Raw genomic sequence first — 17,323 nt, 5'->3', positions numbered from 1 at the left:
CAGTTTAGGAACAAAATTTTCTAATTCTCTTATTTCTACTTTTTAAAAAAGAAGAGTCTCCTTTGTCGCCCAGGCTGGAGTGCAGTGGCACAATCTTGGCTCACTGCAACCTCTGCCTTATGGGTGCAAGAGATTCTTGTGTCTCAGCCTCCTGCGTAGCTAGGACTACAGGCATGTGCCACCACGCCCAGCTAATTTTCATATTTTTAGTAGAGACGGAGTTTCACCATGTTGGCCAGGCTGGTCTCAAACGCCTGGCCTCAAGTTATCAGCCTGCCTTGGCCTCCCAAAGTGCTGGAATTACAGGCATGAGTCACCATGCCCAGCCTAATTTTCTTATTTCTCACAAGTGACTGTTTCTGATAAGAGGGGAAAAGAAATCCAAAAGCTTTAAAAGCACCAAACTAGATAAAATTATATTGTTTTACAAAAGATGGGAGAAATGTACTTAAGAGACACCTACATAAGTACATAACAAATATAGGTAAATGGACTACATTTGGGAAAGAGAACATTCTAAACATTTAGTTTATACTCACTAAAAGCAGCTAATACTCAGCTGGCTGGGATATTTTTAGTAATCACTGACATTCTAAGACAAAAGGATTTTCCACGTGTCCATGAGGAAAAGTCAGTTTCCTGTTTTGTGCTCATCTCTGCTAGTCTATGAAAATCTTGGCTTTGTAACACTTATGGAAAAGAGCTGCCCTCAGAATGTTGAAAACATAATAGGCTATTTAAAAATATTTATAAATGCCATTCTCTTTGTTTCAAGAACCTCATGAATAGCAACTTGGCCTTAACAGACCTTCAGATCAAAATGGCTTAACCAGGACAAGTTATCAAGGATTAAAATTAAAACTGCCCCAAAACTTGGTGTAATGGCTCACCCAGCAACTTAGGAGGCTGAGGTGGGAGGATTACCTGGGGCCAGGAGTTCCCCTGGCAACACAGAGAGATACAGTCTCTACCAAAAAAAAAAAAAAAAAAAAAAAAAAAAAAAAATATTAGCTAGGCATGGTGGTGCACATTTGCAGTCCTAGCTACTCAGGAGGCTGAGGCAGGAGGACGGCTAAAAAGGAGTTTGGGTATACAGTGAGCCATGATTGTGCCACTGCACTCCAACCTAGGTGACAGAGTGACACCGCGACTCTTAAAAAAATGTGCCCCAGTTTTAGTGGGCTTCAGTAGCAGTGTAACTGTGCTGTTGGAGCATCAGAAATCTTCCTTACACCTCTTTTTTCCATAATATCCCCCAGAGGCACCCCACTGGGCTAGACTCATCACAGTGAGAAGAGTCAGAGGAACCTGCGCGCTCTGGTCGTCTGGTGATGAGGCTCAGAGAATTGCAAACGGGGCTTCCTGTTCTGGCTGCCTTGTGGCATGTGTGAATTATGAGCTGCAGATTTCAGCCCAGTTCTGTTGAGGACAAGAGTTCACTGTGGAAAAAGCATTTGTCACTGCCATTGCTAACAGCCTTGGTTGGCCCTGTTTCTTGGCCAAGGACTCAGAGAAGGAAAGCAATAAGGTTAAGAAAATAGGTTCTCACTTCCAGTAAAAGGCTGAAAACGGAGCAGTGAGACTGTAATTACTCTCAAGACTGGCAGCCACATATAAAAATTAATTGTATGATCAATTTAGGATTACAGTTAGTTTAGCAATACCTGGACCCAGGTGCCACCGCAGGAAGTAAAAACATACTGTTCAGAACTTCTGCTACACTCTGGGTAGCTGAATCTCACAAATATAACATGGGATAAATGCAGCTTGGCAGAAAAGATTGCATCATGTGTATCGCCATTTACATTAAGTTCAAATACAGGATGCTGGCCCCTTCTAGGGAGGGAGGGGCTTGAGGAGCTGCTTACTGTTCTATGCCCTGATCTGGCTGGTGGTGTCACTACCACTGACTTTTCTATATGTCACACTTCAACTATTTCAGTGCCAGGAATCTGCCTCTTCCAACGAAGGGGTATGCTTCCCTTCAGCAATCAATGAAATCTGTTTAAAAACCAGGCCTCCATTTTTTGTTCAGGATGACAAGATGCCCAGAGCAACATCTAATAAACGTACTTTTCGGGCAGTGGTTTTTTGCTTCTGTTTTTGGTATATCCATTTCCCTCTCCACCTCTATGCCTTTTGAAACGTTCTACTTTGATATGAATTTTTTGTGTAAATTTTTGGCTATTGCAATTCCTTTCCAAGATTGGGACAGACAAGTTCTGCAATTTTTTTACCTATATTAAACCAATAAAACTTAAAATAGATGTATTTGGAAATTTAACATAAGGCAACCGGTACCTGGTACATTTTCCTAACTTGAAAGACCATTTACTAGTGACAGCTCTTCAAAAAAGTCCTCCCAGACCAAGGGGGGGTGGGGGGGGAAGTACACTACTCAAGATTTCATGAAAATTAACATTCTGATTTTGCTATTAAACATTTTCCAAGCCTTTTTCTCCGGAAAGCTCTATTGTGAGACAGAGGACAGACTAAATGATTTGTCATAATTCATTAAAGTTAAAATGTCCAGTAGTCTTGCATTTTTTTAGAGTACGGAAACTTTATTTCCATGTTTGATGAGTAACAGACTTAGCCAGCGCCACTGAGGCACAGGGGAAATCAGAAGAGCTTCCTGGCCACAGAATAGGAGATCTGCTGCAGTTAGCCTGCTGCTTAAAATCGCCATCAGGGCAATTAAGATATCCGTTTGCTATTACCGTAATCTGACATTTGTATGAAATGCCTTCTGCTCTCTTGCAAACAAAATCTAGCTTCAGCAACAAACCACAGTGCTCACCAAGGGGAGCTAGAGCCAACACAAAGGCCTATTGATGGGAAGATCTCTATGAAATCCCAGCCTCTTTGATCTTTTTAAAAGGGATACAAAGGGCACCGATAGAGGATTGGTAAATCTATTCAGAAGTAGGAGCATTTGTAGAGAAAAGAAAATTTCAAGTTTAAAAAGGAGGAAAACAGGATGAATAGTAGAACACAGTCTCCCCAGTGCACCTAAATCTCCCCAGTTGTGAAGTCTGGGAGTCCATTCAGGGATCGTGCGAACCAGCACAGAAGCAAAATGCGTGCCTCGACGCCCCCAGCACACCCCACTGGGAGCTCAAGCTGGACCTAGGAAAACATGAGGAACTGCAACAGTTCTCCCTCTAGAATGAGGAAACTATGGCCAGAGGTAGGGCAGGAAGCGGATTTTCCCTGTACACCCTTCAGCACCTGCTGAATTTCAAACTGTGAATCTATTACCTAATGTTAAAAATTAATGAACTTAGACTTCCCAATTCTGGCAAGATAGACACGCTTTTTCCTATTCTTCCTATCAAGCAGAACGAAAAATACTGAGCGTCATTTGTAGAATAAATATAAGATGATTCTGGAAGGTAGAAAGAAAGCAGACCAGACAGAGACCTTGAGATCCAAAGAACAAGGTAGTGCATTCCGGGGTTGTCTTCTTGCCTCATCTGTCCTAGACTTAGAGCTCAAGTCAGCAACCTGGAAACGTCGACAGGCTCTCTTACACACAAAGGCCACAACAAAAGTCTGTTCTAACAAAAAAAAAGAAAAGAAAAGAAAAAGAAAAAAGGCTGCCTAACAAAGCAGAAAACTTTGAGACAATAATGGCGATACTTCAGCCAAACACTTCACTGTGCCCCACTCCCAGGCACATCAGCAAAGGTGGAGCCTAGACTCCCAGCCCTGCCAGGCTGGAAGGAGGAGCCCCAGATCCCCTGTTGGGGTGGCATCAGAGAAGGCCAAGGAGGGAGGCAGGATGTTCCTCTCCTGGGCAGTGACAGTACACTCCTCCTGACCCCACTGGGGTGTCAGAGGAAGCCTAGCAGAGAGCAAGGACATTCAGCATGCCCAGCAGTGACTCGGTGGCCCCCACTTCTACTCGTCCCCACCAGGAAAGACCTGCGGAAGCCCAGTGAGCAGCTGGGACCCCCATCTGTCACAAGCGGGACAGATGGACTTTTCAACACACAGAGGCTGTAACAACCGACAGCAACAGGTGAAGCAGTACGAATCGGGACCCAGACCTCACACCTCACAGAAAAACGAGCTCAAAACAGATCACGGGCTTAAACGTAAAGAGTAAAACTAGAAACGTTTAGATAGAAACATAAGAAAAATTTCTCAGGATCTAGGGGTAGACAGAGTTCTTAGATGCCAAGAACATGATCCATAAAAGGAAAAACTGACCAACTGGACTTCATCAAAATTAAAAGCTTTTGCTCTGTGAAAGAGCCTGTTAAGAGGATTAAAAGATAAGCTACGGATTGTTAGATATTTGCAAACCACAAATCCTTTCAAGCACTAGTATCTAGAATATATAAACAACACTCAAAACTCAATAGTCAAAAAAAGAAAGACCAAAAAAAAAAAAAAAAAATCCCCAAATGCAATAGCTAAAAAAACAAAAAACAAAACATCCCATTAGAAAATGGGCAAAAGGCATGAACAGACATTTCACCAAAGAGGATATGTAGATAGCAAATAAGCCACAGGATGTTCAACATCATTAGCCATTAGAAAAATGCAAATTCAAGCCACAATGAGCTATCCCGCACACTGTCAGAATGCCCCCAACCAACAGACCTGACCAGCCTGGGAAGATCAATCTCAGTGTTTCTCAATGTGTGTTACATGTACGTGTTTCTTTCTCTCTCCACAACCCGTTCCACCCACAAGAACTCCCGCTCTGAGGCTACTAGACACAAAACATAATTTCCAAAATGTATTTAAGCCAAGAAAAAGGCAACCTCAGCAGGCTGACTCATTTTCAGGAATAAAATCTCTCATTTCTGTTGGTATTTGACCAGTAACTAATGAAAATGCTCATCATTAGGAATTAGGGAAACACCAAAGATAATCGGACATTCCCAGATTTTAAAATTACAATTTTTTTTTACATCACTGTATGTTCAAAATACTAACTGTGACTTTGCTGAAAATCACTGGAATGAACAGATGAGAGGGTGGCTGAAGATCCCTTAAGAATTATTTCCAAGATTCACGTCCTCATCTGGTAATTGTGGCAATAATTACCATAATCAACCTGACCTCTGAGAAGTCACGCATAGCAAACGCATAGCAAGCCCTGACCCCAGAGAAGGCTGCAGTTACCTGGCCTGGTCAGCTCACTGAAGAGCTGAAGGAGAAAGCAGGGGTCGTAGAGGCCATCAAGATCCACCCTGCTCTTATCTTTGAATATCAGCTCCTGTGTGTCCTGAAAGAGCCAAAACCAACAAAAATGTGTGATTCAACCTCACGAAGGTAATACAGGTTGAGTACCCCTTATCTGAAACACTTGGGATCAGAAGTGTTTCAGATTTTGGAATATTTGCATACATAATGAGATAGCTTGGAGATGGGAGCCAAGTCTACCAACACACAAATCATTTGGGTTTCATATGCACATAACATACATAGTCTGCAGGTAACTTTATACAGGAATTTAAGATAATTTTGTGCATGAAACAAAGTCTCTGTACACTGAGCCTCAGGAAAGCAAAGGCGTCTCTATCTCATGTTAGTGCTCAAAAAGCCTCAAATTTTGGAGCGTTTCAGATATGGCATTTTCAGATTAGAGATTCTCAACCTGTATGGCATAACTGTTTACCCACTATTGCCAGAGCTCAAATTATTTTGAATATTTAAGGGCATAAAACAAAGTACTTCTTTAAAAGCAGTGCCTGTACATGAAATGATAGGATCCTTGGGATGTGCTGCAAAATCATCTCCTTGGGGGCAGGGGAGCAGAGTGGTATAAACAGAACAAACGTGGCCAGTGCAGATCATTGTCGCAGCTGGGTGGTGGGCTTATGAGGGTCTGGTTTCTGTACCTTTAAATATGAGAAGATTCTTACTTAATAAAATGGTAAATAACAAGAAAAACGAAGCTGAGGGTGCAGATGGAGCCCCTGCGGCTGGGGCAACAGGGTGGGTAGGGAAAGAACAGCAGCAGCCGCACCTGAGAGGGCAGCAGCCTCCGGTTCTGGGGGAAGTGCAGGATGGTCTGCATCATCCGATCCCGGTCCAGCAGGCAAAGGATGTCCCCGACGCTCGGCTGCTGCCACAATGACCTGCCCAGGCTCCGGCATGTCTTATGATGCTCCACAGCCGCTGGGCCCCACAGCAGCACCCTAGAGCCAGAAAAGGGAAAAGAGACTGGTCACAGGGCCCCCCGGGAACAGAATTCATCCTGATAACAACAACAAGCAGTTGTCAGGCCACCAGTTCACACCAGGTGCTGTTCTGAGCATGTGACATGTTACATCACTCAATCCCATCACAGCTTATGTGAGGGTGATGCTGAGGGTGGGTGAGTGTCGGTGATGACAGAAGCTGGTGTCTACTCAGAGCTTATGATGTGCAGGCCTATTCTAAGTCCTTCACGTAGATCAATTCACTCAATCTGCCCAATGGCTCCATCAGGTGGGCACTATTATTATCTCCCATGTGCAAATGGGGCAAAGAGGTGCGGAGAGGATTAAGCAAGTTGCTCAGCTGCTCACCTGCCCAGATGGTATATTGCAGGGCTGGGATTCAAACTCAGGAAGTCTGGCTCCTGAGTCCATGCTAGACCACAGCAGCAGAATCCTGATCTCTCACTGCTCACATGTGGCCACGACTGAACCAGGTCTGCCTACACCAGCCTTTTGGCTACGCCCACCATGTGTACGCTGTGGACAACCTTCACACCACAACCTCCACCGCAGCTGTGAGAGGCCACCTTGCCTTCTTCCTAGAAAATGACTCTAGCCTAGCGCTTCCGCCAACTCTTCTCCTCCCTCCCCCATCCACTGCCCCGCTGCTGCCAGGCCGCTCCCCAGAGCCCAGCTGTGATGAGGACTGCGTCTCCGCTGTCTCCTGGATGGAATGGAAATGCTTCTGTCTGGTACTTCCACCCTCCACTGCCAATTCATTTGGCCTTCCCATTGCCTGCTTCCCTGCACACATCCGATGACCCCGATAAGCCGGGCTACTCACCCTTTCCCCAAATGTCCTGATTTTCCACCTCCTGCATGCTGTTTCCTCCTCCTGCTGTCCCAGGCCCCTCTGCCCACCTCACCTCAATTAAATCCCTCTGACTTGCCAAATGCCAACCCTGGCACGAATTGGTCCTGAGCACACAGAGCCTGGCTCCTGGTGCTCCTGTAAGAGCTGGTTTACATCTTGGGGCGTGAGTCAGCTGCCACTTTAAAAATGTCTAAATTTCTCACAGTCTGATACCCTGAGCAGACAGGAAGACTGTATCTCATTCCTGTAGGTTTTCCCGAGAGCACCAAGCCCAGCGCCTCCGGGCACTCAAGTAACATCTATAGAGCTAAATACTTCTAAACAAAATTCTTCTAAATACAGGTTTGCTTCTGTGCGAGTAAACAACAGTCACTAACGTTAGAAAAGGAAAGAATCATCCTTTCAGGGATGCTCGCTGTTCGCCCGTTTCTGGCAGGCAGGCAGCCCATGCGCCAGGCACACCGGCAGACTGCCCGCCACTGACTGGCGGGAGAGCCACCACGGAGTGTCCAGGGTCCCCAGCGCAGCACCCCAAGCTCAGGCCTGCTCCCTCATCTAAGGACGGGATGTTTATTTTGTTTGCGGAAATGCTCTGTGCCCTTTAGAGCCACAGAGCCAGTGAGTGACAAATCCTTGATTCACTCTTCCCCCGGGAGCTGAAACTAGACTCCCTTCACAACCAGCCCCATCTGCAACTCCCGGGGCAGCCTTGCTTGGCTTTCTCTGCTCTCTGGGTTAGAGGGTGCTCTCCTGCAGAAATGGGGAGCTGGACCAATGCTGCACTGTGATAAAACCCGCCTCCGATTTGCTCTCCCCTCTTCCTCACATAAGGAGGACTGTTCTACTACAGAAAGGACATAACTGACATAGCACCAGGTCCGACGTCAGAAGAGCGAGGCTGGCGCAGGAGAAAGGAAGAGAGTTTCTATGCAAGCCCTGGGTGTTCTTAAGAGACAGAAAAAAATGTTTTCATTTCCTTTTTCTTTCTTTTTTTTGTGGTGGGGGAGGGTTCAGAGATAGCTTCTGAGCTGATACAGTTCTTATCTTTAAACAAAGTACTTTGAAGTGGAAATCATTTTCTCCTCCCTCCGAGCTCTCCTGAAGGATCTTCCTTGGCTCAGTCAGCCCACCTCCTCCTGGCTGAACACCCACACACACGTACATATTGAGCAGATGTTCCGGTGCTAGTCCCCAATGGCAAGGAGAAAAGAAGACTCTAGGGCAGCAAAGGGGATCCAAAAGTGCATTCTATCAATGGCACCTTCGATCAAGCTCCCGCTGAGGTGCGGCACTTGTAAAGGTGAGGCAGGACCCACAGTGAAAGGTGTTACACTCAGCCCTGCAGGACCAAAGCCCAACTGACCAAGAAGCTGGGAGCCCAGGAGAGGCCGACGTGCACACACACACCTACCCACACACATGCATGCACAGACACAAGCACACATGCACACACACACAAAAATAGAGTAGATTTTATGTACAGTTAGGCCCCCTGACACTTCCCCTGAAATCCCTACGGCATAAGTCAATCTACCTAAAGGCACGAGGAGAAAAGTTTTCAGAAAAATCAACCAAATGAGACACCTCAGCCCAGCCGCCAGTGAGCCTGGGGCATTTCCAGATGGACAGGCACCCATCAGTCAGCTGGAGTGGCCCTGCCCAGACGCCTTATGGCATGAGGCCAAGCTTCCCCAGAGCAGCCTATGCAGAAGCCGGTGTGAGTCAGGGGAGTGCTGCCTGCTTCACTCTTTCCCTGAGAACCAAACTGGAATGAGAGAAAATCTCGAGTCTGGAGCTCGCTGTGTGGAGAGGGGGCTGAGACCTCAAGGCCTAGTCCACCTCTAGCCCAATACTCACCTGAAGTTGATGAGGCTGAGCTTGTTCCGCTCATATGCTCGAAGCAGAAGTAAAATCTTCTGATCTACAAGTCAAAGCAGGATCGGTTTAGAAAGATGAACCCCTGACACCCTCCTGCTGCTCACACCACCTGCCCTCATACCCTCCCCTGCTCAAATGGCCCGGTCCTCACATCTTCACCCTGCTCGCACTGCCTGCTCTCACTCCCTCCTCCTGCTCACATCCCCCTGGCCCTCATTCCCTATCTCTGCTCACACCCCCGGTCCTCATTCCCTATCTCTGCTCACATCCCCCGGTCCTCATTCCCTATCTCTGCTCACATCCCCCGGTCCTCACTCCCTATCTCTGCTCACATCCCTCTGGCCCTCATTCCCTATGTCTGCTCACACCCCCGGTCCTCACTCCCTACCCTGCTCACACCACCCCCACCCTGGCCCTCACTCCCTCCCCCTGCTCACACCACCCAGCCCTCACACCCTCACCTAGGACACTGAGAGTGGCGCCATAGGCCCCGAGAAGCACGGCAAAATGGCTGCTCTCACAGACAGAGGGGCACATCTCCACCACCGTCAACATCAGGTCCACCAGCGCTTCTGCAAGACAACAACCCTGAAACACACGGCATGGTGGAGCAGACACCCTGAACACCAGCAGCGAAGAGAGCCTTCCAGGGAACACCGAAATGCTGGAAATCGCCCCCTCTGAATAACACTGGTGTTTGGACTGCCATCTAATCCCTTCCCCACTTATTTCTGTTATCATTATTTTCTTTTTTTGAGATGGGGTCGTGCCACGTTGCCCAGGCTGGTCTTGAACTCCTTAGCTCAAGCGATCCTCCTTGGCGTCCCAAAGTGCTGGGATTAGAGGCATGAGCCACTGCGCCCAGCCCCCCACTTATTTTTCAATTAAGACATCTCCACAATCACCTTTCTTCCTAGGCCTTCGACAAGGCTGAATTCAGCCCCTGCACACTCCCCCTCCCAAATTTTAAGCCAATACGGATTTTCAATCCACGCATGTTCTCCCCATGACTGTGCTACCGAAGCCTCTAGTCTGTCTACTCTTGCCTGAATTGAAGGGGGGAGCCCTTTTTAGTTTTTCTACTACTCATACCAGTGATGTGGCTAATGGCTGTCTTCGACTTATTAATAGCAGTTTATTACAGTCCGGCCCTGTGGTGATTGCTAATACTTCCGGTGTGAATTTTATGTCTAAAAGGCGTGGTTTCAAGAGGGCGGGAACCCTCGGATTATCTTCTCTGACACCCGACCTGTGAGCACTAAAATGAATGAATACTGACTGAATTAGGGATGGAGCCTAAACTTAGACTTTTGAAGTTCTTTACCACCGAACTGTCAATGGGCAAGTTCTAACCATTTTTCCTTGATAAAAGTTTCAATCTTCCTGAGCAGAAATTTCATGCAACTAATCCATTTCTCTCAGGTTAGACACCCACACTTTTTTCCACACTTGACTTCCCCTGGATCCCAGATTTTAACATGAGCCCATGATATGGCACTAAGATCTCAAACATGACTTCTGCACGCCAGTTACGGCCTTGAAAACAGGTCTGTGTTTGCTGTTTGACGACAAGTCAGGAGACATTTCTTGACCCTAGATTTGACAGAAATAAAACATTCCAAGACTGTCTTGGCAATGCTTCCTTAGCTCCGAGAGCCTGAGGGAGATGAGCTTCAGTGCAGCTGGTGTAAGGAAATCAGGATAAAATCTGGATCTGGAATGGAAGGGTTGGGGTGAGGGGTCACCTTTTACTTGGCTGTCTGGGCTCTCCTCTCCGTCAGACTTCAGTAGAGTCGGCAGAAACAGCGAGTGCTGCATGAGCATCATGTGGACCACCGGGAGCTGGATGAGCTTCGTGCGCACGGAGCTTTCTGGGCCATACAGGAGCTGTATGGCGGTGAGGAGTGTCTTTAAAAATGTGCGGTCCTGGTACCGAAATCTAGGTGGCGAGAGTCAAAGGGAAAAGAGCTTTGCTAAAGGGAAAATTTATTTTATAGAAAACAATAAAAATTCTTTTTCTCAGTATTTTATTTGTTTATTTATTTTTGAGACAGAGTCTTTAATTCATTCTGTTGCCCAGGCTGGAATATAGTGGTGCAGTCTCAGCTCACTGCAGCCTTTGCCTCCCAGGTGCAAGTGATTCTCCTGCCTCAGCCTCCACAGTAGCTGGGATTAAAGGCATGCACCACCATGCCTGGTGAATTTTTGTATTTTTAGTAGAGATGGGATTTCACCAGGTTGGCCAGGTTGGGCTTGAATTCCTGACCTCAGGTGATCCGCCCACCTTGGCCTCCCAAAGTGCAGGGATTACAGGCGTGAGCCACCGCGCCCGGCCATTTTCTCAGCATTTTATTAAGAAAATGTTCAAACAACACCAAGTTGAGAATTTTGCAGTGGATATCCTCTACCCACCATCTAGGCTCTACCACTGACATGGCACTGCATGGCTCTATCACGTCCTGTCTGTCCACTGACACAGGGAGCACTTCTGAAAACAAGGGAGGGATGCAGTGCATTTATTTTTATGACTCAAACACCAAACGAACTTCCTGCTCAGTGGAAATGCCAGGAGGCATGATAATAGCTGCGCCTGAGAAAGAGGCAACTTAGTGCCTCCCAGGTCACCTTGCCCAGCCTCCCTCCTTCCTCACTGTCCCCTACTCAGAACTTCCATCAAATGGTTCAGAAGCCTTCTATGTCCTAAATCCCTTCAAAACCCACTAAGGAAAGGAAAGCAACATGCTCTAAAAAAAGTGTTTTTCAGTCCTACACAAATAACTTTAACCTAAGACAGAAAGAAATATCATAATTCTGTGATGGTAACCTATGGTCGTCATTAACCTGGCACCCACCCTCACTTCTCTTTCTCCTCTTGTGTGAAATACTTTTCTCTATTTCAAGTTCATAGGATGGTCAGGGAAATGAAAATAATGCATGACTATCTGATTGCCCCAAACTGAAGAGCTGGAATGTATCAAGGGTCAGGGAGGATGTGAGGGAAAAATGAACCCTAACACACACTCTGTTGGGAGTGCAAATTCACTGGCCGGGCGTGGTGGTTCATGCCTGTAATCCCAGCACTTTGGGAGGCCAAGGCAGGCAGATTATCTGAGGTCAGGAGTTCGAGGCCAGCCGGCCCAACATGGTGAAACCCCGTTTCCACTAAAAATACAAAAAATTAGCAGGGCGTGGTGGTGCGTGCCTGTGGATCCAGCTATTTGGGAGGCCGAGGCAGGAGAATCGCTCGAACCTGGGAGATGGAGATTGTCATAAGCCGAGATCGCATCATTGTACTCCAGCCTGGGCAACAAGAGTGAAACTCTGTCTCAAAAACAAAAACAAAAAATTTGCTCAACAACTTTGGAGAGCAGTTTGAACATCTAGAACTGAAGATGCACCCACACTAAAAGCCAGTAAGTCCCCAGTCCACTCCAAGAAACTGTTGCCTCTGCACCAAGAGACATGATAGAGACTACAAGACTATAATGGGAGAGAATGAGACAGAGGAAGAGAAAAAGAGAGGGAGGGAGCGAGAGATGTGATGTAAAGGGGAGAACAGGGAGAACAGCCTGGACGTTTGTCAGTAGAGGACTGGCTAAGTAAACTGGAATATAGTCAGAAGACCGAATATTCTACCGCAATAAAAATGAACGACTTAGGTCTACAAGTATCAACATGGGTAAATTAGAAACATGTCAGTGAACAAAAGGATGTATAAAGAATGATACATTAGTGTAAAATGTTAAACACGCTAAATAATATTGTTTAACAACATACTAACACTCAGTGTATGAAAATACAAAAGAAGATATTGACAAGGCAAAGCAGAACCTCAGAAGAGTATTGACCTTTGGTTAGAGAGGGATGAGAAAGAAACTGGACGAACACAGAAGACTGTCAGTATTTATTAAATGTGGGCACTACTATTATTCTCTGCACATTTCTGCATTTCTTTAAATAGTTCTTTTTAAAAGACCGCTTCTCTCATCATCAGAAGCACCCCGTGTCAAGAGGCAAATCATTTAGCTTCTTCAGCTTCTAGCTCTAAAAACGAGGTGACATCTGCTCCACCACCTGGATTATGCTAATGACAAGCTATAAAAGAGGTTTCGCATGATGAACGACATTCACACCTTTACTGAAGGGCTCTAAGAAAATAAAATCAACTTACTTGAGTCCTGTCTTCACGAATTTCTGCCAATCACCAGGATCAACTTCATTAAGTGCATGCTATGAATAAAATAAGTAAGAAATACACATGAAATATCTCAATCTACAAAATACTAAAAGGTCCCGGCTGCAGAGCCTTCAGAAAGGCATCTGCCTCCATGGCCTGATTCCTCCTCTGTAAAACCCATGATCAAAGGGTTGAAAAGAGGAACGCCGGTGTCCCCTCCTGCTCCGACCCTTGTGATTCGACCCAGCAGCTCCTCTGTTCCGGACTCTTTGTACAACACTTTTTTTTTTTTTAATAGAATAGGCATACAAATTTATTAATGTGCGTGGGGAAAAATCACTGAGCAGTTACTCTTGTTTGCACAATTCTTGATAAGCATGTGACAGCTCAAACTTGTAGGGGCAGAAAGCAGAATCGAGATTAATCTTAAAACAAAAACTAAAATGCAGAATATGAAATTACACTTAGAGCCATTCAGTAAACACAAAACACAGTCATCCAAACAATCCACAAGAGCATGTAGGTTTTGGGGTTTTTTTTTAACTTAAAAAAATTGTTTGGTTATTTCTGCTAGTAGCTCTGACATTTTATCAGCATAATTGTGTTTATCAAATAGTCAAAGGAAATTTCCTGAGTAGTCCTATTTTTTCCTTTGTCTATCATTTCAAATAGCACTAATAGATTTGTAATTAGCCTTTTATTAAATAGCCAATGAAAACCACTAGTGTGACATCTCTACCCAGCCTCCAGGACACAGGGTTGGATGACATGAAGAGGTCTGTGGAACTGGAGGATCAATGTGGCTCCAGAGAGACCAGCTAAAGGCCGTGTGTGTGCAGGCTGCTGCCTCCCACCAGGCTGGCTGTGCAGTGGAGGCCACAGTTCCAGAAATCACAAGGAGATACAAGGAGATCCTGGACCCATCAGCTGAGGCCTATCTCATACTCGTTACTTTTATTTATTTATTTTTTTTAAAAGAGATTGGGTCTTGCTAGGTTGCCAAGGCTGGAGTGCAATCCCACTACTGATCAGCACAGGAGTTTTGACCTATTGTTTCCAACCTAAGCCAGTTCACTTCTCCTTAGGCAACCTGGTGGTCTCCTGCTCCAGAAGGTCACCATACTGATGCCAAACTTAGTGTGGAAACCCAATGGGTATATCCCAGAACCTATGGGCTCAAGCGATCATCCTGCCTCAGCCTCCAGAGCAGCTGGAACTACAGGCGTGCGCCACCATGCCTGTCTCATCACATTTTTAAATACATGTTCTCTTTCCCCCAGCATTTCCTACAGCTGGACATAATTGGCCAAGTGTGCAAAAATGGACCACGCAAAGATGTTTATCACAGCATTTTTTATCATAATAAAAAAACCGGAAAACCACCCACAGGTCCAGTATTATACAGCTGCATGATACATGATGGTACATCTACCCATCTACCACTCACCAACAAAGTCACAGCAGGTCCACAGTCACCAGGTGGGAAAAAAAAATCTCTAAATATGGTATTATGTTAAAAACAAACAAAAGACCAGGCTACACACAGCATGCATAATATCCCAATAATATATAAAATTATACATAATTTTATCACATACACGCAGATATATAACAAGGTCTCTAGAGGGAAATTCACCAAACTTATAATGAGATGGACTCTGGGTAGTGGGAGTTTTTTTTTTCTTCTTCTGTATTTTTTGCAGTGTTAATACTTGCAATGAGTATGTCTTTTAGCCTTATGATCACAAAAAGCAGTAATGCCAAACTGCATGCGTGGTAGAGAAGGGTGGATATCATACAGTGGAATTCTACTCAGCAACAAAAAGTAAGAAACTACTCATTCCCACTACATGGATGAATCTGGAAAGCATCACTGAACTGAAAGAAGTGAAATGCACCACAGTTGACACACTGTATGATTACACTGCACAGTTCCAAGTCTACAAAGGTCTCAAACAGGCAAAACAACCTCAGGGTGACAGAAATCAAAAGAGTGGTTGCTTTGGAGGGAAGCGGATTTTGAGAAGATGCACAAGAAACTTTCTGGGAGATGAAAATCTTCTTGGATAGGAATGTAGGGTACACCGATATATGAAGTACACATATTTCTGGATACTTCAAAATATGTAAACTTACCTCAATTAAAAGAAAAGGCAGGCAAGGAGGGAGGCAATCCCCTAAAAGAGCCCAGTCTGTCATTCCATCAACAAGCCACCCACAGGGTGGAGAGGAATAATGGCCAAATATCTCTAAATTTTGTGAAAACTAGAAACCTACAGAACATAAAGCTCACTGAACCCAAAGTACAAGAAACTTGAATAAAACTATCCAGAAGTATATCATTATCAAACCACTTTAAACCATGCCAAAAAAAAAAAAAAAAAAAATCCTAAAATCAGTCAGAGAAAAAAGACACAACACAGAGAAACAAAGGCAAGAAAGGCAGATTTCTTGCTGGAAGCAAAGCAGGCCAGAAGACAGAAAAGCAACAAGTTTGAAATACTTAAATGAGGAAAAAACTATTAACCTAGAATTTTACACCCAGTGAAACTTCCCAGCTTGTTTTATGAGGCCAGCATTACCTAATCCTTAAAACCAAAGACACTGCAGGAAAATAAAATTACAAACATCCCTCATGCACACAGATGCAAAAATTCTTAACAAAATATTAGCAAATCATACAATATTTAAAAATAAAACATCAAAATCAAGCAGGCTTATTCCAGGAATGCAAGGTTGGTTTAACATTCAAAAATTTGTTAATGTAATTCATCTTATTAGTAGACTAATCAAAAAACAAGACATTATATAACATCTCTAGATGGAAAAAAGGATTTGACAAAATTCAACATCCATTCCTGATAAAAGATGGTTCACCAATTCTGGGGTTATCCGGTATCTGCCACTCTGCCACAGACACAGCCCCTCTCATTTCCTACAGGGCCATATTCATGCCACCTGGCTTGAAATGCATCTATAGCTTGGTTTATCCAGCATACTCTTTCCCACAGAAATTTAATCTGGATCTCTAAGAAAAGACACTTACCAACAACGCGTTTAATCTAAGCAGCATTTGCTTCTCCTGATCCTGAGTATTGTCATCATCTTGCTGGCCACCATTGAAAGACACGATCAGCCACTTCACACAGGACTCCAAAAGGGTCCTTCTCCAGGCACATAGCTCTTCTGCTGACCCTTCCAGAGCTGCTGAAATGGAGTCAGCCACGATCCACCTGCAGCAGGGGATGAGAGTCAGAGACAGAGAGCAGGCTTAAATCCTTCTGACTTTACATATAATCCAGCATCACAAAGAGCCATATGGGATAGATGCTGAGTCCTGCTCCCCACACTACCCACTCACAGGAATCACAGGCTTCCCTAGACTCTTACTCAAATGCCAAAGATATACCAGAATTTTTACAAGCAAGGGAAATACTATTAGTACACTAGGAAAAGGATACGTATATCCAGACTTTGTCTAAATCAGGGTTTCTCAACCTCAGTGCTACTGACATTATGGGACAGATAACTCTACCCTTTAGAAGCCAGAAGCAACACCCCCTCATCCTAGTTGTGACAATAAAAGATGTCAGACATTGTCAATTGTCCCCTGGGAAAAAATCACCCCCAGCTGAGATCCACGGCTCTCAGGGAACCCAACCCAGCCATCCACTTGTGGAGATGTACAAGCTCCAGGCAGGATGCCTGGAAGTAAAGTTCTCGTAGGAACTGCCTGATCAGCACAACAGTAATGCAGCAGTTTTTCAATGACTTACTCCATGAATTTAAAAAAGAGAAAAGTGAAGCCGAGAGGAGAACATCCTGCGACCAATCTGAGCCTTCATACCTCTTGTGACTGCTTGGGGTGTGAAGCAAGCTGGGCAGGCGGTCCATGAGGACACTGAGATCCTTGGCTCGTGCAAACGGGACCAGCTGTGCCAGGATCTCCTGGTATGGCCCAGGCGCTGGGGGACTGTCAGTGCTAAGAAGCCTGTTCTGTAGCTGCCTCCACAGGGTTTTCCTCAAGACAGGAATGACAGCAGAGGACACTAGGGCAGAGATACCAAGGAGAAGTCATCACACTCAATGGTGGGCTGGAGCCAGCTTGGACCAGCTCATAGGAACTGGCTGCTGTATTTTAGGTATCCTGTGACCCTGGCGATGCCACACTGATGGCTTGAAATTGGCCATGGCAGGAGTACTGACACCATGGAAACTGGCACACCTGTCTCC

At 45.3% G+C, this 17,323-nt stretch overlaps 1 protein-coding gene across 1 annotated transcript in view; it reads right to left on the bottom strand.

The window, feature by feature from the left end:
• The window catches only part of URB1 (URB1 ribosome biogenesis 1 homolog (S. cerevisiae)), a 78,200-nt gene that overhangs the window by 14,320 nt on the left and 46,557 nt on the right, over window positions 1–17,323 (bottom strand). Inside the window, exons 23-30 of the mRNA XM_025380858.1 lie at window positions 16,938–17,139; window positions 16,137–16,323; window positions 13,085–13,143; window positions 10,659–10,852; window positions 9,375–9,485; window positions 8,893–8,956; window positions 5,987–6,158; window positions 5,140–5,242 (exon numbers count right to left, since the gene is read on the bottom strand). Coding sequence (XP_025236643.1) covers window positions 5,140–5,242; window positions 5,987–6,158; window positions 8,893–8,956; window positions 9,375–9,485; window positions 10,659–10,852; window positions 13,085–13,143; window positions 16,137–16,323; window positions 16,938–17,139 — 1,092 coding nt within the window. The remainder of the gene's footprint in view (window positions 1–5,139; window positions 5,243–5,986; window positions 6,159–8,892; window positions 8,957–9,374; window positions 9,486–10,658; window positions 10,853–13,084; window positions 13,144–16,136; window positions 16,324–16,937; window positions 17,140–17,323) is intronic.

This window comes from Theropithecus gelada, chromosome 3 (genome assembly GCF_003255815.1).
Source record: "Theropithecus gelada isolate Dixy chromosome 3, Tgel_1.0, whole genome shotgun sequence".
Taxonomy (NCBI): Eukaryota; Metazoa; Chordata; class Mammalia; order Primates; family Cercopithecidae; genus Theropithecus; species Theropithecus gelada.
The sequence above is the reverse complement of the archived record's forward strand: the minus strand, read 5'-3'. Positions and strand labels throughout refer to the sequence as shown.